General features: G+C 45.0%; 2 protein-coding genes across 2 annotated transcripts; one reads left to right on the top strand and one right to left on the bottom strand.

The window, feature by feature from the left end:
- The first annotated feature begins 7,944 nt into the window (after positions 1-7,944).
- LOC101779633 (laccase-15) lies at positions 7,945-12,046 on the top strand. The gene is made up of 6 exons (XM_022827182.1): positions 7,945-8,073; positions 8,250-8,401; positions 9,191-9,438; positions 9,637-9,756; positions 9,843-10,904; positions 11,193-12,046. The coding sequence occupies exons 1-6, from the start codon at positions 7,960-7,962 to the stop codon at positions 11,381-11,383; spliced, it is 1,887 nt and encodes a 628-aa protein (XP_022682917.1). The 5' UTR covers positions 7,945-7,959; the 3' UTR covers positions 11,384-12,046.
- A 6,569-nt stretch (positions 12,047-18,615) lies between these two features.
- On the bottom strand, positions 18,616-20,946 carry LOC111257340 (aspartic proteinase Asp1-like). Its single transcript, XM_022826684.1, has 8 exons — positions 20,837-20,946; positions 20,368-20,485; positions 19,902-20,119; positions 19,545-19,775; positions 19,269-19,416; positions 18,989-19,186; positions 18,830-18,896; positions 18,616-18,728 (listed from the first exon to the last, which is right to left on the bottom strand). Exons 1-8 carry the CDS (start codon positions 20,944-20,946, stop codon positions 18,616-18,618), a joined length of 1,203 nt encoding a protein of 400 aa, XP_022682419.1.
- Between the last annotated feature and the right edge of the window lie 6,401 nt (positions 20,947-27,347).

Raw genomic sequence — 27,347 nt, 5'->3', positions numbered from 1 at the left:
TGTGAAATCAGCGCGCCATGTTCCGGACATACAGGAAGTTGTCATGAATGCTTCTTCCTTTGATGAAGGCGCTTTGGCTTGGTGATATCAGTTCCTCCATATACGGCTGCAGTCTTATTGCAAGGATTTTGCTAATGATCTTTGCAATGGCGTGTATGAGGCTTATTGGTCTAAAGTCCCTAATGCTTTCATCACCCTCCTTTTTGGGTATAAGGACAATGTTGGCTGAGTTGACTAGATTGAGGTCCTTGCATCGGACGCTCTGGAAGGCGTTTACAGCTGCTATGACATCACCTTTGATTATGTTCCAGCACGATTTGAAGAACAAACCAGTGAAGCCGTCCGGTCCCGGCGCTTTGTTTTTTGGCAAGTCAGTTATTGCTTGTAGTATTTCCTCATCCGAAAAAGGGTTGTCAATTCCGTTTAAGTCCACCTCTGGGAATTGCAACTTGTCCCAATTTATATCTTTGGCGCGAGTGGTTGGTGTGGACATCACGCTTTCGAAGTGATTTTGGATTACCTGCTGTTTGTCCAGGTGAGTTATTGCCCAGCCGCTTTCTTTCTTTAGCCGTTGGATGAAGTTTTTTCTCTTTCTAGCGTTCGCCTTGAGATGGAAAAACCTTGTGTTAGCGTCGCCCTTGCGCAGGTAGGTTATCCTGGAGCATTGTTTTTTCCTTGTTTTTTCGAGGGCCGCCCATCCCAGGAGCCTTTTTTTGAGGTTGCTACGCAAGTCGTGTTCTGGTTCAGTGAGTGTTCTTGTTTCCTCAGCTATATCGAGGCGTAGGATGACTTCTTGGGCCATGTGCATTTTTAATTGGGCATCCGAGACGAGCAATCGGCTCCTGGATCGCAGTGCTTGGGCCGTTTTGTGCAGCTTGTGTCCTAGTCTGTGGAATGGTTCAGTGTGGACCGTTGCCTTTGACCATTCCTGGGTGACTACTTCATAGAATCCTGGTAAGCGCGGCCAGAAGTTTTCAAATTTAAAAGGCGTTGGCTTACGAGGACCAGATTATTGTGCCAGTAGCAAAGGGCAGTGATCCGAGTGTGAGGAAGAGAGGGCATGTAGGACATGATCATCGAAGTTTAGGTCCCAAGGTTCGTTGCAGAAGACTCGATCGATCAACGATAAGGTTGGTCGATGCCTTACATTGCTCCAGGTGAATCTCCTATTTTGGAAGCGTATTTCTTTGAGGCCACAGTGATTTAGCGTTGCTCTGAAACTCCTCATTAGCCTCCGGTTTAGGTTGTTATTATTCTTGTCTCTTGCATTGTATATTAGGTTGAAATCTCCTAGTACGAGCCACTTGGCGTCATCATCAGGTCTCATGGCCCGTAGGTGGCATAGGAAAGCAGTCTTTGCCGAGTGTCATGATGGGCCGTATACCGTCATGAGTCGGAAGTGCATGTCGCTGTATTTTACTGTTGTTGTTGCTGATATAGAGAAATGCCCCGTTTGGATGTTCTGCATGTCGAAGACCCTGTCGTCCCAGAGGAGGAGGATTCCTCCCTTTGTGCCTGAAGCTGGTTTGTATGTAAATTGATTTAAACGAGGTCCCCCCAGGAGGTTTGCTAGGGCCGCGTCAATATTTTGCAACTTCGTTTCCTGCAGACATGCTATGTGGCACGTTGTCGTCGCAATAGTTTTGCGGACTGTTAGACATCTAGCGGGGGCGTTTAGGCCTCTCACGTTCCAACACATTATTTCAAAGTTGCCGATCATCTAGGTGATTTTTGGTGCGCTTGCTTTCGTACGGCACGATTGCGGTTGAGGAGCATTTGTTATGGCGTTGACGCTACATCTCGTAGAGTATTGATTCCGTGGGTGCCGTAGGTGCCGTAGGTGGCGATCATTGGTGCTTTTTGTCGCTGGATCATGGTCGTTGGTGCTTTTTGTCGCTGGAGTAGCTGTTGTCCAAGTTCTAGGTTGATAGCTGGCGGGGCATAGTTTATAGTTCGCAAGTTTTGCCCGAAGGTCAAAGCCAGCAGGGCTAAAGTAGAGTCCTCCCCGAAGGTCGCAGCCAGCAGGGTGAGGTACAGGAATAGGAAATACATAAAAGTAGCGATACATGTAGCATTGATAAAACACTTGATGTAGGTGCAGTGTCATGATGATCATGTAGCCGCATGGTCATCCTGCTGGAGCTCTCCTGCGGCGTCGCCTGCCATCTGTAGAAGCGCGTCATTCATCTGCTCGGCAGCGTCGTCGTCGAGGTCGAAGAGAGCAGTCATAGCTGTTATGATGAAGTCTGGCAGCGCCCCCTAAAACATGTTAAGGAAATCCTGCAGTACCCGCTCAATTGGCGCCATCTCATCATCGCCGGCGCCTAGTTTCCTCCAGAGGTTTCGCTGTGCGCGTTCAATGGCCGGCATGGCTAGCTTCTTGGCCAGACGCGCACTCCACCGCACCTTGCTCATGTCGAAGGTGCGGCTCCGGTGCGTGCGCTGCGGTGGGGGCTGTAGTAGTGCTGGCGGTAGCGGGGTTGCGAAGAGGTCATCTATTTTTGGGGTAGGCACAACAGGGGCAATCACTGGTAGTGCATCGGGCGACTGGTTCGTGGGCATGTGTTGCTCTGGACTTGAAGTCCCATTTGTTGGCCTTGCAAGATGGCTGTCGTGCGGGACCAGGCAGGCCTCAGGTGATGGTTGTGTGCGGGCCGCCGCTTGCGGTGGGCAGGTGAACCCATTGACGGGCCTGGTAGGCATGTTTCCAAGCGGCGGCGTGTTGAGCCTGGCTAGGGGTGTTTCGTGGGCCGCCTCACTTGCAGTCACTGCTGAAGGCACTGCTGTAGTTGTGGTTTGGTGGGCCTGCCTCGGCCCAGCGGATACCTAGCCACCAACCTTCCGGTGCAGCCCAGCCATGTTGCCTGCTGGGGCGGCCCGTTGTGGCTCTTGCTCCTCAGCTCGGGCCGTGCTGATGGCCAGCTGAGCTGGGGCATTGCCCGCGGCCATCTGGGCTGCTGCCTGCGCATGGCATTCTTGGCCCATGTCGCTTGCGTCTTCCTCCGCCGCGCCGATGCACAAGATGTCCAGCGCCTGGTCGACATCTTGAATCGTTGGCGACGCCGTCAACGGAGCTGGGAGGAGCGCCGCCCGCAGAGTGTTGAAGACTCGCGGCAGCGGCAGCGGCACCGGGTTGGACCAGGCCTTTTCCCCTTGCGCAGCATCATCGATGCCGAGGCGGTCGGCGAGCCAACACGATTTACGGATGTATTCATCGGCGCCGGCGTGCCAGTACCGCTTCTTAGCATCCAAAGTGAAATTGTCAGTCGTATCGGGTGCCTCGATTACCTTCTCCTGCATGTAGTTCTTCAGCGTCTTGGCTTGTGCCACGAACAAGGCCTGGAGTTGTGCCGGGGCTAAGTTGCTTAGCCCCAGATCGCCGGCTTCATGGCGCCGTCCTTGCGGGGGCTCGTAGTTGCGCCATGGGAGGGATCTCATGCGGTCACGGCGCACCGCACCCGCACAGCCCTAGTAGTCGTCGCCGAGCTTGCGTCCCTGCCCTGGGTGGTCGTAATCACCGTTGCCGTCGTCGTGGTCATCTCCGCGGCAGGAAGGCCAGACAAATGGTCGGTCGTTGCAGTGCTGTCCGGCCGCTCGACGCTTGGTGTGATCAGCTTTCTCATGCGGATCTTGACGAGCTTGCGCGCCGCACCTGCTCCCACCGTCTCCACCGCCGCCCATGGCCCGGGTGCCTTGCGCAGCTCTAGGAGCGCCTGCGGTCTCGTGCCGTCCCCTGCTGTGGTCAGCAGGGTGAGAATCCCCGCCGGTCGGTTCCCGCGGTGGCCGAGGCAGGCGCGCCGGAAAACGCGATCTTGCATCCGGCAGCGCACCGTCGACGAGGCCGTAGTGCCATTCGAAGCGCCGCTGAGTCGGGGTGACACTCTGCGGGTTGTCGATGGCCTGCTGGAGATCGCGTGCCGCCGCCGAGTAGTCCTCCAGTAATGGCATGTGGATGAAGACTTCATATCGGGCCCCTTGCTGCCATGACAGCTGCGGGGGCTCGGCCGAGACTGCAAAAGCAGAGGACTTGGCCGCCGGGTTGTGGGTGAAGGCGAGCCATACCTTCTTCGGGATCTCGCTCGGGTCCACCGTCCATGCCCAGAGCTCAATGTGCTTGGAGTTCGCCGGTTGGATGAGGTCGGTGACGATGTGTTGCAGAGCGCACTTGTGGCCGACGACTCGCTCAACAATCTCCGGTGTCCAGGCGTGTGACGGGATGCCGTCGAGGTAGAGCCGCACCCTGTAGAAGATGCGGAAGCTGAGGGGGTGCGTGAGGCTTCACCATGTGCAGAGGCAGATGTCGATGCCCGCACCTATGAAACGCCCACGACGGCGTGCCTCCGCCATATGCGTCGCATGCTCGAACTGGATCAGATATGGTTCCAGCTGGTGTAGCGTGATGGTGACGTCACCGGGCCGCAGACGGAGCTCTCGGGTGAGGAGGTTGGCGATGTCCTGAGCTCCGGCGTCCGGCGGCAGGTGCAACGCCCACGGGACGAGCGCGCAGGCTTCCCAGTCCCGCGCATCATGCTCAAGGTGGAAGGAGCTGGAGACGAACACTGTTTCCACTTCTGGCCGCGTGTGAGGGTCTCCTATGGCCATTTTGGCTGTGGTTCTTGTTGGCTCAGATGGAGGGTGGCGGACGGCTGGACTGGAATGCGGTCGCGGCCGGCTGTCGACGGAGGCCGTGTGGTGTGGTATTGCAGGAGGTTGGTAGCGAGTAGAGGTCGGGGCTTTGTGGGTCGGCGGGCGGCTGGCTGAAGCTCTGGCGCGTGGCTCTGCTGGTGGCGCGGCTGGTGGTGGTCGTCGGGTGACTGGCGGCGTGGTGCGAGTGGTCGTCCTGCGTCTGGCGGTTACCTGTTCAGCTGGTGCCCGCGCCACCCTGCACGCGCGCTCTTTGTGCCTGAATTGCCGGCACCGGAAGCAGTGCACAGGGTCGCGGCACGCCGAGGCGAGGTGGTCTGTGGCAAGGCACCGTAAGCAGCGACCCGCGGTCTCGCGCTTGAAGGCGAGCAGCGCCTTGGTTGGTGGCCTCCTTGAATGGCTTCTGTGGCTTCAGTCACTTCCGCCGTCGCGTCGCAGCATCTCGAGCGGCGCACGCTGCCGCGTCCTTCGACGCCTCACTGTCTGCTAGTCATGGCGCGCCGGGGTGTGCTGAGGTGGTTGCTGTACTTTGCCATACCGGGGCCCAGAACGTCATGCTGTTGACGCTGGGTCTTGAATGCGCCGCGGAGCCGTCTTGTCGTCGGAGTTACTCCCTCTCCCATGGGCTGTAGCGCTTCCTTCTCCGTGGCGTCGCAGGGAGATTGGGACGGTTGGGGAGTTGAAACGCCAGCCTCTGACGACCTCCGCGTAGGATAGCACCGCATCCTCTTTGGCAGTGGTAGGTTTGAAGTTGCCAGGCCTCAGATCTTGCAAGGGGATCCTCAGATCCGGCGAAGTGACCTGCAGATCCAGCGATTCCGGCACCCAATTTTCCTCGAGCAGCGGCCCGTGGAGGTGGCGATGGGGAGGCGTTGAAGAACTGCTCCCAGGCTCTCCTTGAATGCGGGATGATTGGGGGGATGATTGGGGATGGGGGGTGTAGGTTCTGGTTGGTTTGTGGTCCTGCTGGAGCTCTATGGGGGTAGGCGGGGGCTGTCGCTGGCGGTGGCGGGTAGCGCGGTGGCGGAGGATGGTGGGGGGCTGGCGGAGAGGAACGGGGGGCTCTCATGGCACACACATTTTTTCCATCTCTAGATGTCTGTTGCTAGTGCGATGGGTTCCAATACTTACTATCAAAAGAGAAGAAATGGTTGATGAAATTGTGCAGCTCAGGTTATGAGAGCCTCATGCGCATTGCACACACAAGAACCCCCCCTCTCTCTCTTCTTGCTCTCATCTCCTTCCCTCTTCGCGACCTCTCTCATGTCGACTTCTTCATCTTTCTATTCCTGTTCTGCGCATTGCACACACAAGAACCCCCCTCTCTCTCTCTTCTTGCTCTCATCTCCTTCCCTCTTCACGACCTCTCTCATGTCGACTTCTTCATCTTTCTATTCCTGTTCATCTTTGAATGGACCCTTAACATGGTAGGTCGTGAGATCCGACGGATCGTGGTGGAGCGGCAGGCGGCGCGACAGCTTGCCCATGTCCAGCTTGTTGACGAGGTCGAGCTGGCGGCGACAGTCGATATGCAATAATCTTTCCTCTTCGTCAGGTACATAAAAAAGCTTCTTCTAGTTAACCGGTGCTTTTGATTTTTTCTTGTTCTGCGTACTTTTTTTCTAGTATCTGCGATCAGCTTGGGAGCTGAAAATTTTGTAAAAACATGGCTGTAAGCGGTCGAAGAGGCCGGAGACAATTCATTTTTCTAAAAAAAAGTTAACTGCCGCTAGATTCATCTTCTGCAGGGGCAGAGCTAGAAAATAAGGATGAAGGGCCAAATTGCATAGAAATGATTAAAACTGGAATGCGTAGGGGCGGATCCAAAATGGAGCTGCACCCTGAGCTAAGTTGCTGAATCAGCACCAAAATAGTCTAATCTTACCTCATAAATCTTCTTTTATTAGGCTAAATACCACATATGTTAAAGGGACTACATGGGCTCGCCCCGGGCTGCAGCCCGGGCAGCCCGGGCCCTAGATCCGCCCCTGAATGCGTATAATTAGAATGCTGGGTGTTTTGAAATATGCAACGTGATGTATGGAGGCTATTAAATAATTAACGTGTGCAATCTGGAAGTGAGGTTTACAGAAGAATGCCAAGTTCACGTGAAGAAAAATTCAGAAATCCTCTGATTCCTGTTTTTGGGCTTAGCCTTGTCAATGATAAGGATCCTTTTTGGTTTTATGATCACTTGTGTAACAATTTCGTGTTACATTCATCCTATATTGATTGGCAGGGTCATATTGAGAAATGACCATGTGCAGAAGAGTGGGGGAAGCGGGGATGGAGAAAGAGAGAGTGGTGGCATACATGCTTCCAGACCTGAGGGCTGGAGAGGAAGTATTGGATGAGTTGGAGTGCCGTGTCATTGAGTCAAGTATATTAGTAGTGTAAGGTTAGTCACTATAGGGTATTTGTGCACTGTGAACTTATTCACTGTCTCCAAGATCCTGTTTTAATTCGCTCAATGATAAACAAGGTAGTTACCGAGCACAAAATATGAAAATCATTGCAAAGCACGGACACTCTGCTAATCTTAATGAAAAATCACCTAGTTCTGCCACAAATATGTTTTATAATAATATAGTTTAGAGCAAAACTATATAATGTTGTGAACTAGAGGATCATCATCCTAGTATAATGAAACCAGTTCTAGTTTTGAAACGTTAGAGCTTTCATTGACGAGAACAACCTCCTAGAATAATGAAAGCTCTGCCAATACACTTGTAGAAAACTAGAACTAGCAGAACATCATGCATGCAGATGAACTATACCGACCACACATTCATGAACGAATACAACACTGATGACAACTACGCTTGCAAATGAATTTGGTAAGAACTAGAATATATTTTTGGGAATGATAGTACAAAGATGTGAGGTTTATTTATTATCGAAAGAACTTTGAAAGCGGCTAGATCAGCAAAAGCTTTATTAAGAAAGAGGGAGTATATATAGGACTGAAAAAATCTTAGTTTCGCTATAGCTTAATGTTAACACTCAGTGAGAAGCATCGAGATCCGCCCCTGATATGAAGCCATTAATTAATGATCAGATTGCCGATACTGCTTACTGCCGATTATTAATTCGATTACACAATTAAGAAACCACGAGGCAAACACTGCCATCTTCGGACTTCCCAAGGAAAACGAGTAAAGAAACCATGAGTGCTCGGAGCTTTGCCCACTTGCTTGTTCTCAGTAGTCAACGAAGCCAGATGCGATTTAATAGTTCAGATCCAAAATCCTAACCAATATATGCTACTATCTACGTAGGAGTACGTTGGAGGCAGACCAGACATAGTTCCTAACTATGAAGAACTGGAGCCTCCCTGCAGCATCGGCCATAGTCGCCGCCGCCATCGTCTTCTTCCTCTCCGCCATGGCCCTACCGGTGGCCGTAGCCGTCGTTGAGCACACCTTTGTTGTAAGCATTTTGCTCATTCATGGCTTTGACCTTCCCCTCTATCCTTTCTGCATAATGATTATTTCCTTCTGAGTTTGAACATGGCAAAGGATAATCTCTATATGTATTCTTGATTTGCTGGAATACGTAGACTTGTACTGTATGCTTCATTCATTAGAATACGCTTGTGTATACAGGTGAGCCAGGTGAATATGACGCACTTGTGCAAGGAGACTCTGGTCACCGTGGTGAACGGACAGCTCCCCGGGCCACCGATCGAGGTCACGGAGGGAGATTCAGTGGCCGTTCATATCGTCAACGAGTCACCCTACAACATAACAATCCACTGGTAATTATAAGCTAAACATCTAATAAATTGACTCCTTTAATTTGCTGCAGAAAAAAACCCTTCTATTAGTTACATTTCAAATAGCATAATTGTCCCTGTATTTTGACCCATCATTGTCATGTTTTATAACTTAGCATTGGTGCAAGCTCCTAAGGCGATTACTGAAAATACCACTACAAAAAAGAGTTCATATCAGATGCCTTATCTTTATGGTTTCTTTGGAACGGTATGAGAGTGTTTTTATCTTGAGTTAAGAATTGTGGAAGATGAGCCACATGGTTTGGAACCGTGAGAGATAAAGAATTTAGTCGGCTTAAAGAATTTTTTATAAGAAAATTGTAGATTATCACGAGATCTATAAATTCGTAGTCCATAATTTTTAATTTCAAGTCACTTAGATGCCAAATAATCATGCAAAAAATTTAGACAAACAAGGGCCAAAAGGTAACAAGCTTCACTTTGCCATTGGCAATAAAGCACAACCAAGGAAACTACGTGCAAATGTGTGAAGTGTGACACACGGCCATGTGGGTAGGTGGCCTTTGGCTCTAAAATTACTGTGCCACGTGAGAAGTTAAGAATCTTGAAAACAGTGTATAGAGAGCTTCATCTCTCTCTTCATAATTAGCATGTCATGTTATCAAAATTGCTGATGTATCGCATTATTAAATGAGAATGAAAATCCCACTAGGAATAGCCTAATAGTCGGATTTCCAACACTTATATATGAAAAATTAATTCCATCTTTGTATTCAGATTCTTTTCTTTTGACTTCTATATATGGGATAGGCACGGAGTGAAGCAACGGCTGAACTGCTGGTCTGATGGGGTGCCGATGATCACCCAGTGTCCCATCAAACCGAACCAAAACTTTACCTACCGGTTCAATGTTACTGGACAAGAAGGCACCTTATGGTGGCATGCTCACGTCCCCTGCCTGCGAGCATCCCTGCATGGCGCCTTGATCATCCGACCGAGAAACGGAGCTAGCTCGTATCCGTTTCCTAAGCCTCACAAGGAGATTCCCATAATTATAGGTTGAGAATGATTTGGAATTTCATAATTGCACGTCAGTTTTTTTTAACTAGATTCATTTGGAACTAGAAAAAAGATCTTCTGTTTCCATGGAATTGAACTTATTCTGAGTTTGGCATGGTTGCACATCTGGCTGGCAGAAGTGCAAAACGTTTTGGCAACAGCTTCTCAGCTCTCTAAAAAAATCTTTATGATGGCAGGGGAGTGGTGGGAGAAGGACCTTTCAGTGGTTGGCAGGAATATGAGGGATGGTTCCTTGGATGACGACCCTAGTGCATCCACAATTAACGGCAAGCTCGGCGATCTCTTCAATTGCTCCGGTAATCAATCATATCATATATACATGCCTGTCTCAAAAACAACGTACACTACCTGTGTTACTGAATGGAGTGCTTAAACTCTGAAGGGGCTCCAGAAGACGGGTACGTGCTGGAAGTGGAGCCTGGCAAGACCTACATGCTGCGAGTGATCAACGCCGCACTGTTCTATGAGTACTACCTCAAGATCGCCGGGCACAAGTTCACGGTGGTTGCCGCCGACGCCAACTACGTCAACCCCTACACGACGGATGTCATTGCAGTCTCGCCCGGTGAGACGGTGGACGCCATCTTGATCGCCGACGCGCCCCCCGGAAGTTACTACATGGTCGCCCAGCCCATCAAGGCGCCATTGCCAGACACTCAGACGCCGGTATATGTCACGAGAGGGGTGGTGCAGTACAACAGCAACCGCAGCTACGGCAATGGCACAACAGAACAACAGAGCTCAAGCCATGGTGCCAATGAAGGCATTTCATTTGGTGACGCTCCAGTGGTGCCTGAGATGCCAGGCATGCACAACACCGTGGTATCCTTCAACTTTCACGGTAACCTGACAAGCCTGCGCCACCCACGGCGTCCCATGGTGCCATTGAGAGTTGACGAGCACCTATTCATCGCACTTGGCTTGGGCATGACCCCTTGCCGACGAGGCCAGTCTTGCAATAGGAGAAAGGGTGATGAGAGAATCATTGTGGCGACAATGAACAACGTCTCCTTCCACCTCTCCTCAATCAGGACGCCAATTCTAGAAGCACACTACTACCATACCGGCGGTCGCAAGGACGACGGCACACTGCTAGAGCTCCCAGATAGGCCACCGAGGACATTCAACTTCACTGACCCTGCCTTGATCCCGGAGGGGCACAAGGAGGCGCTGCTGGAGCCAACGTCCAAGGAAACAGTAGCGCGATGGTTCCGCCATGGCGCCACGGTGGAGGTGGTGTTCCAGAGCACAGCTTTGCTGCAGGGCGACTCCAACCCGATGCACCTGCATGGGCACGACATGTACCTCCTTGCGCAGGGGCTTGGCAACTACGATGCAGCCAAGGACGTGGCGAGGTACAACTTGGTGAATCCACCAATGAAGAACACGGTGCATGTGCCAAATCTTGGGTGGGCTGCCGTTCGATTTGTTGCTGACAATCCAGGTAAGTACAAAGATTTGCTTGACAATTATATATGACTTACATGATTGGAACCCTGTTTATAGGTTCTAAACTGGCACAGAATAACCTACTTGACCTGATCTCGTTCGTAGCTCATGTGAATAACCTACTACATCAACAATTATGTTGAAAAATAACTCTTCCAAATTATTTTTAACAAATAAAAAACTTCATGTAATTCATGTTTTCTTTACATGTACACCATATTGGTCTTGTAGTTGGATGCGAGAGTAACACCCACAAGATCTAATATTTTTTTATGGCGTGCAGGTGTGTGGTTCATGCATTGTCATTATGAGTTCCATTTGTCGATGGGTATGGCAGCAGTGTTTATTGTAGAGGATGGGCCAACCGCTGGCAGGTCCCTCCCTCCACCGCCTATGGACTTTGCAACATGTGGCAATTACGAATCCTACCTACAAACTAAGAAAAGTGAAGTCTCACACGTAGATGGAGTTTGAAATATGGTTTGGACCACTAGCTTCTATTTCAAAATGATCTTATTAATTATAAATAAACATTTGCATTCAAAGAAATGTGTGTACACATATAAATATACAATAATGTTAATAGCTCATAAAAATAATACTACGAACTTCTGAAATTCCTCATTACAATTATCATATGCCAGTTGGCTAGTGAGAGGCTGCACCCCCTAGCATCATCATCTATAATGTCCAAGAATGGAAGAGCATCAACAACATCATACCCCACTGTGATAATGCATGGAGCCTTCTTGCCTAGTGGCTTAGCCGAGAAATATGTCACGGCACATAGGGATGATGCAAACCATTGAGGCATAGTCCACGGAGCAGACCCTGAACGCATACTCCGTCCAATTATGTACCTTGAGGCCACGAAGGATGCTATCAATCTCCACCATGATATTGTTGCTTTGGTGGTCAAGAAGGTCCAAGGCTATGACTGCCAATGTTGGGAAATCCTCCTCATGATGTGGGCAAATGGGGAGAGTAATTGCTCCTAGTGAGCAGTCCCACATGTAAGGGAAACAAATCCTAAGGTATGGACCAACTTTGAATGGTTTTAGCACATTGTGTGCTGCCTTACAATAGAAGGAAGAAGCCTCCAGAAACAAGAAGAGACATGTCCACGAAAATCAGAGTGCAACCTCCATAAGGAGAAGAACAAAGAGAGGGAGAAGAAGGGAGATTGGAGAGGAGAACTTGTGAGAGATTATTTGCTTACTGAGATAATTTGCTTCCGCTGCATGGTTATTCCAACATAAACTGGTATCAAAGTATAGTTACTGTTGGAGGTGAAGAACTCACATTGGCCATGGAAGATAGTGCCATGTCAAGTGGTATGATCCAATTGGATGCTTCTAATTACTCTATATGGAAGCCCGTGATGGATAACTTGCTGTATTGCAACGATTTATATAAGCCAATTGTAAGAGATAAAATTCCCATAGGAGTCAAGGAGGAAGATTGGAGAGTTCTAAATCGGAAGGCAGTAGATATGATTCGTTTGTACATCAATGATGATATTTTCCACCATGTTGCTAATGATACAAATACATTCAAGTTGTGGCAAAAGTTGGATTCTATGTATGAGTGGAAGATAGCAGTGAACAAGATCTCGGTGATAAAGCGGCTTGCAAAGCTAGAGTACCGAGATAGCAGCTGTGTTATTGAATACTTGAATGTCTTCCAAGGCCACATAAACCAGCTGTCAGCTATGAAGATAAATCTTGATGATGAAGAGCAAGCATTGCTATTGTTGAACTCATTGTTGGACAGCTGGAATACGCTTGTTGTGTCACTTAGCAATTCAGCTCCAGATGGTAAGCTGACTCTTGAGATGGTGAAGAACAACCTGCTGAATGAGGAAGCCGGAAGGGAAGAAAAGGGCAGCAATATGCCATCATCTTCTGATGCATATGTGGCTGAAAATGAAGAAGAAAGCCATGGTCGAAGGCAAGTTAAAATTCAGCATGGCAGAAGCAAATTCAGGGGGAGATCACAGTCACGTCCAAAGGCAACTATTATTTGCTACCATTGTGGTAAGGAAGGCCACAAAAGAAATCAGTGTAGATTTTATAAAAGAGAGCTTGCAATAAAACAAGGCAATAAAACCGAGCAAAAAGGTGAGACAATTCAACACTAATTGCAGTCGGTGAGGACTATCTCATTATTGAAGATGATAGTTGTTTTAGTGATGCTTGTGATGATAATTTGAGTTGGGTAGGACTCGGGTGCCTCTTTCCATCTCACATCTCATAGGGAGTATTTCACATCCTACACTAGTGGTGACTTTGGCTATGTGAGGATGGGAAATAGAGATTCATCAGCCATTGTTGGCAAGGGCACTGTATGTATTGAGATAAGTACGGGCTGCAAGTTGATACTTGAAGATGTGAGGCATGTTCCTGACATTCAGCTGAATCTAATCTGTGATGGTGGACTTGATAGTCACTTTGGTGAAGGAAATGGAAGCTCACCAAAAATTCCTTGATTGTGGCTCGTGGAGCTAAACAAGAATGTCTTTATGTGACCAAAATCAAACTATGCAAGCAAGAAGTGAATATTGCTGAGATAAATTCCAGCATTGAATTGTGGTACAAGAGGCTTGGACATATGAGTGAGAAGGGATTGCACTCCCTTGCTCACAAGGACTTACTTCCTAAGGTGAAAGGTATGACTTTGAGACCCTGTGTAGATTGTTTAGCTGGTAAACAACATAGGGTTATTTTTCGTACATCCACTACTCCACATCATGCAAATGATATTCTTGATCTTGTGCACATTGATGTTTGTTCCATGATAGAGAACTCACTTAGTGGGGCTTTATATTTTGTCACATTTATTGATGATAATTCTAGAAAGATCTTTGCATATGTCTTGAAGAATAAATATCAGATGTTGGATGCTTTCGAGGAATTCCATGCCAAGGTTGAAAGGGAAACTGGTAGAAAGCTGAAATGCATCAGATCAGACAATGGTGGTGAGTATAGAGGTCCATTTGAAACATACTGCAGAATGCATAGTATCCAGCAAAAGAAGACAGTGCCGAAGACACCTCAGCAGAATGGCCTTGCAGAGAGAATGAACAAGACACTCACAAAGAGAGTCACAACTATACTTTCTCATGCAAAATTACCAAATAAGTTTTGGGCTGAGGCACTGATGACTGCAAAATATGTGCTCAACCTATCTCCATGTGTTTCACTCAAGGGTAATATTCCACAAAAGTTATGGTCCGGAAAGGAGGTATCATACAAACATTTGAGAGTATTTGGGTGCAGGACTTTTGTGCATGTCCCAAAAGATGAGAGGTCAAAACTTGATAGAAAGACCAAGCAGTGCATCCTTCTAGACCACCTTGATGAGCAGTTTGGCTACAGATTTTGGGATCCAATTAACAAAAAAATTGTGAGAAGCTGAGATGTGGTGTTCTTTGAAGAGAAGACAATAGAAGATATTGTGAGGCTAAAGAAACAAATCACTACTCCTCGAGTTGCTAATTTGGATCCAATTCCTACTTCAATTGTGCATAAAAATCATGGGGGAGATGATAGTCGCATTGAAGATGCTAGTCTAGAACAGGGTGATGATCAGCCATCTGAGCAAAATGATGGTGATGTCGATGAGGATGCTAAATTGATGATACTCCAAAAGAAGGACAGCAGTAGGAGCAACTGAGGAGAACTAGTAGAGTTCATCGGCCCTCTACCAGGTATCCACCACATGAGTATTTGTTGTTGACTGATGGTGGTGAGCCCTCATGTTATGAGGAGGCTATGTCTGATTAGCACAAGGATCAATGGTTGGAAGCCATGTAGGATGAGATGAATTATGAGAACAATACATATGAATTGGTGAATCTACCAAAGGGCAAGAAAGTGCTGAAGAACAAGTGGGTGTACAGATTGAAGACTGAAGAAAATTACTCACAGCAACGATACAAGGCAACATCGGTTGTGAAGGGCTTCGGTCAGAAATAAGGTATTGACTTTGATGAGATATTCTTTCCTGTGGTCAAGATATCTTCAATCCGAGTTGTTCTTGGTGTGGCTGCTGCAATGGATTTGGAAATTGAGCAGCTTGATTTAAAGACAACTTTCTTGCATGGTGACCTCGAGGAGGAGATTTATTTGTTGCAACCAGAAGAGTTTGAGGTTGCAGGTAAAGAGCACTTGGTTTGCAAATTGAACAAGAGCTTGTATGGCTTGAAGCAAGCTCCTCGGCAGTGGTACAATATGTTTGAGTCTTTGATGAATCTTGGTTACCATAAAGCACAAGCTGATCAATGTGTCTTTATGAAGAGGTATGCCGAAGGTGATTTCATTATCCTCTTGCTTTCTGTTGATAATATGTTGATTGCAGGAAATAGCACAAAGAGCATTGCTCTCCTGAAGAAGACTTTGGGCAAGTCATTTGCCATGAAAGATTTGGGATTGGAAAAATAAATAGTTGGCATGAAAATCTCCCGTGATAGATCAAAGAAGAAGATTTGGCTTTCACACGAAGGATATATTGAGAAGGTACTGGAAAGATTTAATTTGAAAATGCAAAACTAATTTGCTCTCCACTTGCAGGACACCACAAATTGAGTATCAACCAATGTCCTACAAGTAAAAAGGAGAAATAAATAATGAAGAAAATACCTTATCAATCTGCTGTGGGCAGTTTGATGTATGCCATGGTTTGCACTAGGCCGGATATCGCCTATGCAGTTGGAGTTGTTAGCGGTTCATGAGCAATCTAGGAGAAGCACAATGGGCAATAGTAAAGTGGATTCTCAGATATCTCAGAGGTACTTCCAAGCTATGCTTATGCTTTGGAAGTGGTGATCCTGTATTGCAAGGGTTTACATACGCATATTATGCTAGAGATAAGGACTCTAGAAAGTCCACATTGGAATATCTGGTGACATTTGTAGGGAGAGCAGTGTCATGGCAATCAAGGCTGCAAAGGTGCATTTCCTTATCAACAACAGAAGCTGAGTACATAGCAGCAACTGAAACTTGCAAAGAAGTGTTATGGATGAAAAATTTCTTGCAAGAGTTGGGCCATAAGCAAGAGAAGTACAATTTGTTTTGTGATAACCAAAGTGCCATTCATCTTGCCAAGAATTCAAGCCTTCATTCTCGAACCAAGAACATTGAGGTGCGGTACCATTGGATTCGAGAAGTGTTGAGTTCCAAGTTGCTACAACTTAAGAAGATCCATACCGACATGAATGGTGCGGATATGATGACCAAGATCCTACCCAAGGAGAAGTTGCAAGTGTGCAACGAGGTAGCAGGCATGATGGTGCCCCCTCATGAGTTGGAGGGTAGATATGTTGGGAAATTTTCCTCATGATGTGGGCAAATGAGGAGAGTAATTACTCCTAGTGAGCAGTCCCATATGTAAGGGAAACAAAGCCTAAGGTGTGGACCAACTTTGGATGGCTTTAGCACATTATGTGCTGCCTTACAAGAGAAGGAAGAAGTCTCCAGAAACAGGAAGAGACAGACCCAGGAAAATTAGAGTGCAGCCTCCCCAAGGAGAAGAACAGAGAGAGGGAGAAGAAGGGAGATTGGAGAGGAGAACTTGTGAGAGAGTAAGAGGGATTCGTTCTCAAGGTTGAGAAGCAGCAGATCCTCATCCTTAGTGCCTCCAATCTGTTGTTCCACCACTTTATTGGTGAGGTCCTTCCATACCCTAGCTTATAGCCCCAAATCTTGTTGTAGCTGTCCAAGATGATGAAATCTTGATGTATGTGAGGTTCTACTGCTATCTAGAGAAGAACTTGTTGTATTCCCACAAGCATATAGTGGAAAAAGATTTGACTGGCTTGGTCCCGTGGTTTTTTCCCGATTTGGAGTTTTCCACGTTAAATCTGGTGTCTCTCTGATTGATGTATTTCTCAGTTGCAAGTTGCAACTGGTGATGAGATTTGGTTGCAATTATTGATATATTCCTGCTGCAATTTTCTCCAAATATGTGTGATGCATATGTTTCCCTTCATGAATAGGTTGACACCCTATGCTTGCTGATATTATTTGCTTCCGCTACGTGATTATCCCAACAGCCAGGTCACTGTGATCCTTGGCCATCAGGCTCCGATTCTCATAATGAAGTACTGACACATAGTTCTCCTCATCAAAGTGTACTCAGTTTAGCAACAAGTCACTCGACATGTTCTTGCATGCCTCAACCAACAGGCCCTATACCTTGGGCTTGTTGTTTGCCTTGTCAATTTCCTTGCCATCGCCGCAGGTTGCTGTGGTGATCAGCTATAGAGAGGAGCACAGTGGTGAGGACAATGACAAGAATTGTTGGTTGCATTGCCATTGTTCTTGCTGCATTGGTGGAGAGATGATGGCTCCTTTTATAATTCTTCATGTGGACATGTGTAGGTAAAAGTGGTATATGTTGGTTAAAGGATTTGATCATCAGAGTAGCGATTTGCTGGGGAACGCAATGCTAATGGGAGGCTGCATGGCTGGCCACGTGAATAGTGACAAGTTTCACGCAGAATCCTCGTCGGAAGTCGATGGGAATTATTGAGCTAAGGTACATGATTCACGATGAGGAAACAATAAAATAAAGAGAGAGGGGGCGAGGCAGTGCTCACTTGGGATTCATGGTGTGGCTAGTACAGGCTCGACGGCGACCGATGCCGACTGCCGATGAAGTAGTTGACGAGGAGGGGCAGCTGCCTGTGCGTGGTAGGGGTAGATAGCCTCTATCTTGCATCGGGGGATACTTGGGGCTGCATCCTGTGATGTGAGGAGATAAGCGAACAGAGGGTCAAGAGATAGAGGAATGGAGGGGGCGGCCGACAGCATGATGTACTGCACCACAGCGGCCTCCACGGTTGGAAGTAGAACGACGATGACAACGGGCTTGGTTTGGGCGGCATTGTGGAGATGTGAGGAGAGGTGGCTGGGGTGAAGGGCATAGTGAAAAAATGGATTGATGGAGGCGCTGCCTCTCCATTTTGGTGGATAGGAAGGAGAGGAGGAAGAGGATTGGGAGGGGGAAGCCATGGCAAAAGTGAGGGAGGAGGAGGCCGGCTTATGTTTTTCCTCGTGCCATCAAGTAGAGTAACTAAATGGGAAGAAAGGGAGATATTTGGGGTGTGGGCACCGTTTCGGTTTTCGGTAATGTTTATGATGCATTTTTTTTAATGTTTCAAGCAGTGATTTTTAATGTTGCAGCAATTAACTTTCAATGTGCGATGGAGCGCCCAATGGAAAAATTTCCGATATGACGTCCGAGTGCTAAGTAACTCCATAGTAATAACCAAAACAATACAGCTTTTGCATGCCCAAGAACTTCCTCTCTGTTCTTATACTATCCAATGAGCAAACTAGCCATGTTACTCATCCCAATTAAGCTTTCCCTCACATGATTATGCCCTCACTCCTAAAGTGCCAAATTTGACAATGAACAGCAAGGAAATGCAAGATCGACACATGGACCATCTGAAAATTGAAATCCTCCCTCAAGATCAAGAAGATTTTTTTATGGAAGATCAAGATGAATTGTTCACTCAGAGATGCATAACACAAGTCTATAATATATTTTTTCCGGAAATGGAAAGCACACGGTCTGTTACATGTTTTCATTGTCCATCAAGAGTTCGAGATTATGCTGCTTACAGTTACTTAAATTCTTATTGACTTTGATAAAGATATGAGCTCCCATCTCTTCCTTCTATGTTTGACAACGCTGTATATTCAGAGGCGCGAAGGGATCACAGATCCAGACTTTCCCTTGCACGAATCACGGAACCATCCAATCCGACCTGCCTCGTTGTCGTAGATCACTGTCCGCTCCTGCATTGTGATGGCTGCAAAAGCAGAATGCCAATGGGCATCATTAGAAAAAATTCATAAGACTCGTAGCTAGTTCCAGAGACTGGACCAGAGGATACACGTCTAAAATTCATACCTCCAATTAAGTTAGTCTCTCCTAGTCGAGGATGATCTGAGATGCCAAAGCATACATTGCCGTCTTTCTGCCGTAAACATGAAACAGAATATCGTTAGGGTTGTTATTTGCCTGGATGATTATTCGGTTGTTGTTTGTAATCTTTTGATCAGTTCTTACAATAACGAGATAGTTTTCTGGAGGGATGTCCAAGGTGGCCTTGTGGCCCTTGGCACCGCCACGGCCAAAGGTCAGGAAAATTGGCTTGAACAGTGGCTTGACATCGTCCACAGAATTGAAAATTTTAGTCCCTTTCCAGCATAGCTTGAACTCATTGTCACGCACCGTTGTAAGCGATTTGTGGAGAGAGCCTATCACCTGCAAGTTCCACGTATATGTCAGCTTGTGTTCCTGATATCAGCTTGTGACAAACTGACAAGGCTCTGTTATTGAGATATACCGCATCTTCAGTCGCTTTGTATGGCTGCCTATCAAAGTAGGTGTAGGTGGAACCACTGTCAAACACCACCTTCATTGGCTTCTCACTAATCCACTTCCCATTGAAGAACAGCTCTCCTAGGAGGACTGGTGAGTAGTGACCATGTTCCCTGGAAATACAAATGTTAGCGTTTCCTATATGTTCTAACATGTTTTACATGTATATGCTACCGTAATAATAGAGTTATTTGGATGATCACAAATATTCACTTCATGCTCATGTGGAAATGGTGCTTACGCATTCCGATCCATGGTGACCCACTCCACATTATTGGGGTGCTTGTAATCCCCGATGAAGAGGAAGCCCCCTCCCCTGATGCTGATACAATGGCTGATCACATCATTCTTGATGACATTTTGTTTCTTGAGCTGAAAGGCCAGGTTCACCGACGAGCCCCTCCCAAGCCCAATTATCCCATCCACAGGCAAATTCTGACATGGTTTAAAACCCTGCTGATTGTATCCGCACCTAAGCAAAAAGGAAGAAATTGTGGGTAACATAATCCAATGGACGTTAAATGTAGTATTTGGTTTAGTGCATGCCCTTAGGTTGAAATAAAAAAAAAACGTGGCGATGCTTCAGTTTGCGGCATACCCGAAGGGAATGATGTGATGGGCAGTCCTCGCAATGGGGAGTGTGAACTTGTCACGGATGAGTAAGCCGTGTGATACCCCCTTCACGTAATCTATGCTGTACTCGCATGTAGATCCTTCAGGATTTCCTGGGTGTTGAAGCAGCTCCACACAGAGTGGATCCATGCTTGGCACCAGCTTGTCATATTTTAGCTTGTACAATGGGTGTTGCTGTGGCCACTGTAAAAACCAAAACCAAGACAAATTACATCAAGCGTCAAAATTGTACATCTAGTTTGCAAAGCCAAACATTCCTTGAGTGTTCTAAAAAAAGATGACACACATTTGAAGAACTGAATTGCAGATCTTACAGTCTTTCATTGCAAATAAGAAAAAAAAAAGAATGATGGCATTCGAGTTGCAACAAAGCGCCCATTGATGGATTCAGATCATGTTATAAGATCACATATGTTTAATATTCAGCTTACCGTTTTGCAGGGTCCCTCGCAATTAGGAATGTGGCACTGCAGCCATGTGAGGACGCTACCAGTGTCGACATCAAGATTGTACACCTGATCTCCAATTCTCATGCTAACGTAGATGCAGCTGCAGAAGTGCAGGAAAGTGTGTCAGACACAGCACAGGAAGTTGATAGAGGAATGTGCAAATATAATAGTTGGACAAAGTTTTGTAGAAAACCCCATAAAAAGAACTATGACTTGCAGACTGACACAGAGAGGAACAGTGATCATATGGGTATGAGACATCAACTTACCCAGAAATAGTTCATAAAAATGCAGCATTTCTTAGGAAGAGATTGCACGCAAGAAGAAATAAATTGATGAAGTTAGTTCTTAAAGGATTCTAATCTGCATTACAATCAAGACAGATTCTTTCATCATAAACAACACAAGTGCAAAGACGAAGCTACCATAGGAAGAAGTTGCCTGCACGTACCCTCCAGGGTAGATGTTGCCATGGAGGTCGAACTTCACGTGGGAGGAAGAAGACGGCACGACTAGGAGCAGGAGCAGGACGCCGGTGATCGAGGCCATCCTGGAAGCCATGGCGTGTGGGGGCGAGGTGGAGTTGGCGGCAAGAAGGTCGAGGAGTGAACTTTCAGGCTTCTGCCATTCGTCTGAACTCGGCTTCTCTGTTGTTGAGAGAAGGGAACCTAGCACAGGGATTTTATAGGCGTACGTTGATCTCTGTGACTAGCGCACTGTTGGTGCCACTTTCATTAATTTAGTCATTTCGATTGGTATTGTTTTGGGTTCCAGTGTTGATTAACCTCTAGTATCTGTGTTGTCCTGTGTTTCAGGACTTCTGCAGAATCAAAAATAGTCCATCTCTAAACTGTTTTTGTTCGATGCAATTTGCCAATTTCTCTAGGTGCATGCTTCTGAAAATCGTAATATTGAATGGTTTGGGGGTTCTAGTTGAAATGCCAAACAAGACATTTCCAATGGAAATGGGAATTTCTCAGGTTTCAAATACACATGGAAAGAAAAAAGAAGGGAGAACAAAATTCATAGTATATACTAACAGTCTGCATCACTGCATGGTTGGTAGAAAATTAGTGATGACGATTGCATCCCATTGCAAATCCGATGTGGTTTCCTGTAGGAGATAAATCATCCCGTGACAATACGTGATAGTAGATATCGTGTCCCCAGTCTTGTTGAACAAGCTTCCTCTAATTCACATTTTTTGTAGAACAGGCGTGCGGAGTTGTCAAGCAACAATAAGTGGGTGTTCCAGATTTTAGATTCCATAAACAAAAATAATAGATTATGTTAAGATAATTATAATGTTAGTGCAGACAAGCAAATATTTACTGTATAACAAAAAATTATGTCTTAGTTAGCAAAGATTAATGAAAAAGACAAATTTAGAATATGTCTAAATAAGTCTTCTAACAGAAGAAAATTATGTAAATATAATTTCAAACACTTCCAGTGCCATGACCTAACCTCTGATAAAAAAATGAGTTAGGCTTCAATGATGAGCCAAGAGCAAATTAAAAAAATGTCCACCTTTTCTATTCTACAGTAACTAATTGAGCTGTCCTTTGTCGAGTGTGTGGCTATTTGCTTATAATATCTTCATTTGGCCAAGTCCTTTCATTCCTCACCCTTCTTGCTTTATGTTCTTCATCCCACTCCCAATTTATTCATAGATTTCAGATGTTGGGCTCATATCAACTGGAAGACTCAGACACCATATATTGCAGCTAGTAAAAGTTCGAGATCTTATTTTTACAAGTAAGAAAGACAGGGTCCTCTTTTTATCAATCCAAGAGTAAAATCACTAGCTATTGTCTTAACAATATTCATGTGTGACAACTTTGCGAAAAAAAGAATCATGTGTTACGAGTTTGATGTGAGAACTGCACCTTTCAAGTAACATATTCATGTGTGAAAATTTTGGAAGTATATGAGAATCAAATCTGGTTTATCTATCTCTATCAACCAACAAATTTGTGGAAATTATTTCCCATCAGAATAATCAAGATATCATGGGCATCTTCATACAGAACAAGCGAAGTCTTGCAATAGTATAGTAGGAAAAATAAGTGATGTCTTGCCATTAAAATATATGTGAGCAGTAGCAGGCATGGCTCATTTGATATGGATGCTCTTTTGTGCATGAAACAATGTCAGCAAGTTTTATCACTCACACTATTCTGAGAGCCATCCACTTGTAGCATTCCAGTTATATCAATCTCTAGGCTGGATATTGGCAGACATGGTAGTTTGCACAAATTTCCATATGACCTTTATTGTATTTTGAATAATCAGGGATACATTTTCTTCAGAGATACAGCTTGTGATATGATTTGAATATCCAGTGTGAAATTGTGCTGAAAACTTTTACTCCTGAAAACATCAGCACACAAATATATGGTGTAAGCAATATAATCATTTTTTTTCAACACTGACATGGAGCCACACATCTTTCCAGTAAAATAGAAGTGAAAACCTACACAGACTTCACCTGCCGTATATCACATTGAGTAGCTTAAGTAGATATATTACAAACAGAGATTGTACCCACTTTTTATTCCATTTCTTTATATATTCAGTTTTTCATAATTACTTGACACATGCATATTATTCCCTATGGAAACTAGCTAGTGTGCAACAAATTTGTCATCTACATGATGCATAGGTGGGATAAGCTTTGTTCATTTATAAGGTAGGAGTTTCCACTAAAATAATAGCGTGACGATGTCTAGCAACTCATGGTAACATATAATTTTGTAATATGACTTAAATAGACTCTGTACTCTATTTTCTCATCTGGCTTATGCAAAATATGAAGGAAAAAAGAAATACTCTTTCTGCAGACAAAGAAACAAAGCTGTTTTCCATCTCAATCAGCCAACAACATGTCAGAAATTATTCTCAACAACCAAAGTGGAGGCATCTTCATATGGAACTTGCAGTGCATTGCCATAACACTTCAGGTTTTGAGTAGTGCAGAAATTAGGGGAGATGTGTTTTTTCCTCTACTGATAGCTAGCGAAGTCCTATACACCAAGGACTATCAGGACAAGCAAAATAATTACCAATGTTATTAAAGTAATAACACCATGAAATTCATTTGATATTGTTGTTTTTAAAGGAAAAAAGGTAATGAGTTTTGAACACATTCTTTTTTCAAACTAACTACTTTTTAAATGAAATGACACTAAGGGGGTGTTTACTTCCACCTTGCTAAACTTTAGTTGCTAAAGTTTAGCAACTTTTAGCTGCTAAACTGCCAAACACCCTTGCTAAAACTTGCTAAAGTTGAGTTGCTAAAGTTTAACACTTTAGCAAATTTTTGGTTGCTAAAACTTGCTAAAAGGTGGGCTGGACAACATATACCGCTCATTTATTGCTTGTCTCCCCCCTCCTGCGCACCTTTAATAAGGGTAGATAGGTCCTTTTACAGCTCATTAAATGCTTTTTAGCAAGAGTATCCAAACAGCTTTTGCTAAAGTTTAGCAACTAAAGTTTAGCAACTTTTAGCAACTAAAGTTTAGCAAGTGGAAGAAAACAGGCCCTAAGCATCATATAGCTTGCACACTTATTCTTGAAATACTTGGGAATTTCTTGGTGTTATTAAATAGATCATATTCGCTCAAAATGTATATAAACATAGGTGCGCGTGGTTAATCAACATCAATGTATGAGTTTACACATAGTTGCAGCTACAGTTCAAAAGGTACAGTGATTATTGCAAAATATGTAACTATGAAATTCACTATAAACTTTGATTAGACATTTTCAAAATCCCATTAATTGGTAAGGTTATGTTTTACATCCATTGCAGTGGTCATCACCTAAGCAGCTGCTAAATGGAAGTGGCAAACCTAAGGCAATATGATTAGGCCCTGTGTGGCGGACTCCAGACTGGCAATGCTCCTTTTCGTCCTCCGAGTGGTCTCGTGGTAGCATGCATTCCAGTTTTGTGCTGCAGATAGACTAAAGGCCTGTTTGTATCCCATGACTAATGGGTGAAAGTGCTAAAGTTTAGCACTTTTATGCATTAGGCTATCCAAACGGAAGGGCTAATGGGAGGACTAAACTTTAGCCCACCTCCAAAAAGGTGTCAAAGCATTAGCTAGTGGGGAGGAGCTAAAAAATGCTAATGGCTTGTGAAAAGACAAAAGGGGAGAGATAAAGGGAGGAGGTGAGGAGATAAAAGGGCAAAATAACTTTCCATGAATTTTAGCTCAATCCATTAGCTATGTCTCCAAATGGAAGTGCTAATTGGTGGAAATGCTAAACTTTAGATAAGCTAAACTTTAGCGCTTGCTAAATTTTAGCAATAGCATATCCAAACAGGCCCTAAGTGGCCAACTGGCCATGCCTTCTAGAGATATCTGCATGCATTCCAGTTTTCAAACAGCTACACACTATGGTGTGCCTTGCAAGCTTCTTCTATCCCTTTTCCATCTGATTGCCTGATTTGTCAAGATAATAAGGCTTCCCTTTGCCCTTTCCTCTAGGGTGCAGACCGAACACAGAGACCAACAATGCCAACCACGCCTTCAACGCCAGTCAGCTGGATGATCTTCATCTGGCATTCACAGTGGAATACTTGATCAGTACGTCTTTGAAAAAGAAACTAATTAAGATGATAAGATCTCTTTTAATTTTTTATATATGTAAAGAACTTTGGTTGCTTTGTTACTCAGACGTACTATTTGTTCACGAACACCATGCCTTAAGATGGTAGCGATGTGTACTGTATCCTGCTATTGGGATTTTTTTCGTATTGTTGTGCCCTGTGAATATGATGAACTGGATGCAATGAGCATCAAAGTCAAAGCACCATATTGCAGTTTCCACTAACCCAACTTAGAATATATACTACCTCCGTTCGTGAATGTTTGTCGTTTCGGACAGGAGTTTTGTACTGGAAATAGGCTAAACTTTTTGGTCTGAACGTCATTTAAAAAGGAACAGAGGTAGTGCATAAGAGCAGTAGAAATGTTCACCTTTTTTTCCACAATCATTATATATAGAAACAAATTGTCCAGTGGAACAATTGACATTATTTGGATTGACAAATAGGAAACATGATCATCTCTTAAAGAGGAGGAATAATATGAAAATAGAATTTGGTTTCAGTCTCCATCACCCAATGTATTTGTGGAAAGTGCTGTCTCCCATCACAATATGAGACAGCATGGGGCATCTTCACTTGGAAGTTGCAGTTTCTTGCTATAGTACATCAGTTTTGGAATACTGGAAAAATTAAGGATTAGGTGTCTTGCCATTAAAAGGATATAGTCTATCAATGCACTATAAATGTTACAGCAGAATGTCCAGAAGTTTTGTACACTTGCTCAGCTCATGGAGATGAGTGATTTGTCACTCGCATGATCCTGAGAGAGACGTCCATTTTCAGCAATCATGTCTGTCAAATGCTGTACTAGAAATGGCCAAAACATGGTAATTTGTACAAGTTCACAATCTGATAGTACATTGTATTTATTTCCACACAATCTGCATATTTTTGTAAGCGATTTTGTTAATTGCAATAGTGTAGGATGGACCAATAGCAGACACGTCCCTCTCCCTCCACTGCATGTAGTAAAAATTCTGAGAATTCAGGATTGCATTCTTTGCAGAGGGCGTAAGCATTTGGTCCATGCTTAGAATGATCACTAATTTGTAGTTCTTACCTTTGCAAGAGCATAGGGGCAAACTGATACATTGTTCCCTGTGGTAAAATATGTTAAATTTTAATACATGGCAAGGCTCCAGTAATAAATCATCCTATCCTGAGTTTTCCAAAAAAAATGTAAAATATTTTAGAAGTGCTTTTCCTATAAACTTACTACATTCTCAAATTACAAGTTGTAATGGTTTTGTTGATGGCACTTTTATTTTTATGGGCCCTCAAATATGTAGGATATCGCCCCAGACCAATATCAAACAATATAACTACCAGATCTCGTAACTAAAGATCTGTCAAGGATGCTTTGCAGGTCGCAGATGGATGCAAGACATAAAAGGGGCACTCACTGTTCAAGTTCTCGTCCAATATTTATGTCTTTGGGACCGTCTCCAAGAGGTGCACCTTCACAGTGGGGAACATGACCATTTTATTGGAAAGTGCTCAGCTAGTGAAGAATACTCTGCCAGTTGCAGCCACCCTGCCTTCTTCCATGGTCGCACATACTTGCCTGGCGGGAAAACTATTTGGAAGACAGGCACACCAATGAACCTGAGTCGGTAGACCACCTCTTACTGGTGCTTTCAGTAGAAAGTGCCGGTTCAAGGTGTTGCGTATCTCAGGACACCAGATGCCCATGCTTGTTCCAGGGCCGGAGCTCTTAGATTGGTGGTTGCAAGATCGAAAATTGGTGGCCAAAACAATTGACACTCTAGTTGTGGATAAGTTTGGAAGCTTTGGCTATAAAGGAATGATAAGGTGTTCAGAGGCTTCAAGTGTTATTGAGGACGTCATCGACGAGGCGAGATGCTGGATGATGGCCGGCATGGACGCATGGTGGACCTGGCGTTTTTCATCCCTCCAATAGGTCGTTTCTTCTTCTTTATGGTATTGTAATTGCTTTCTATTTTTGTTTGGGTTTGAGGTCGGGTACGCTCTGTAAAACTCTAGCTTCTTCTTAATAAAAAAGCTTGTCCAGTTCTAAAAAAAAAAGAAAACAAATATATATGTAGGATGTCAGATGTACTGCGAGTGAAACAGATCGCACGGAAGGCATGGGTTGCAGGACCAGGTCAATTTTGTCCTGCCGTTTTCTTGCGCTGCCTCTCCCTGAAGATTTCTGCATGGGACAATTCCATCCACCCACGGCTTGGCATCCAAAAAGCCATATCACTGAACTGAACTGACGCAGATCGTGCAAAAGTGGGCTGAAATAGACATTCAGAAGACAAGAACCGGCCTTGCAAATGCAGTGGTTGCCTGTCAAAATCTCAAAAACATATGACGAGATGTT

The sequence above is a fragment of the Setaria italica genome, chromosome V (assembly GCF_000263155.2).
Source record: "Setaria italica strain Yugu1 chromosome V, Setaria_italica_v2.0, whole genome shotgun sequence".
Lineage (NCBI taxonomy): Eukaryota > Viridiplantae > Streptophyta > Magnoliopsida > Poales > Poaceae > Setaria > Setaria italica.
Note: the sequence above shows the minus strand (reverse complement) of the source record. Positions and strands in the feature narration are given on the sequence as shown.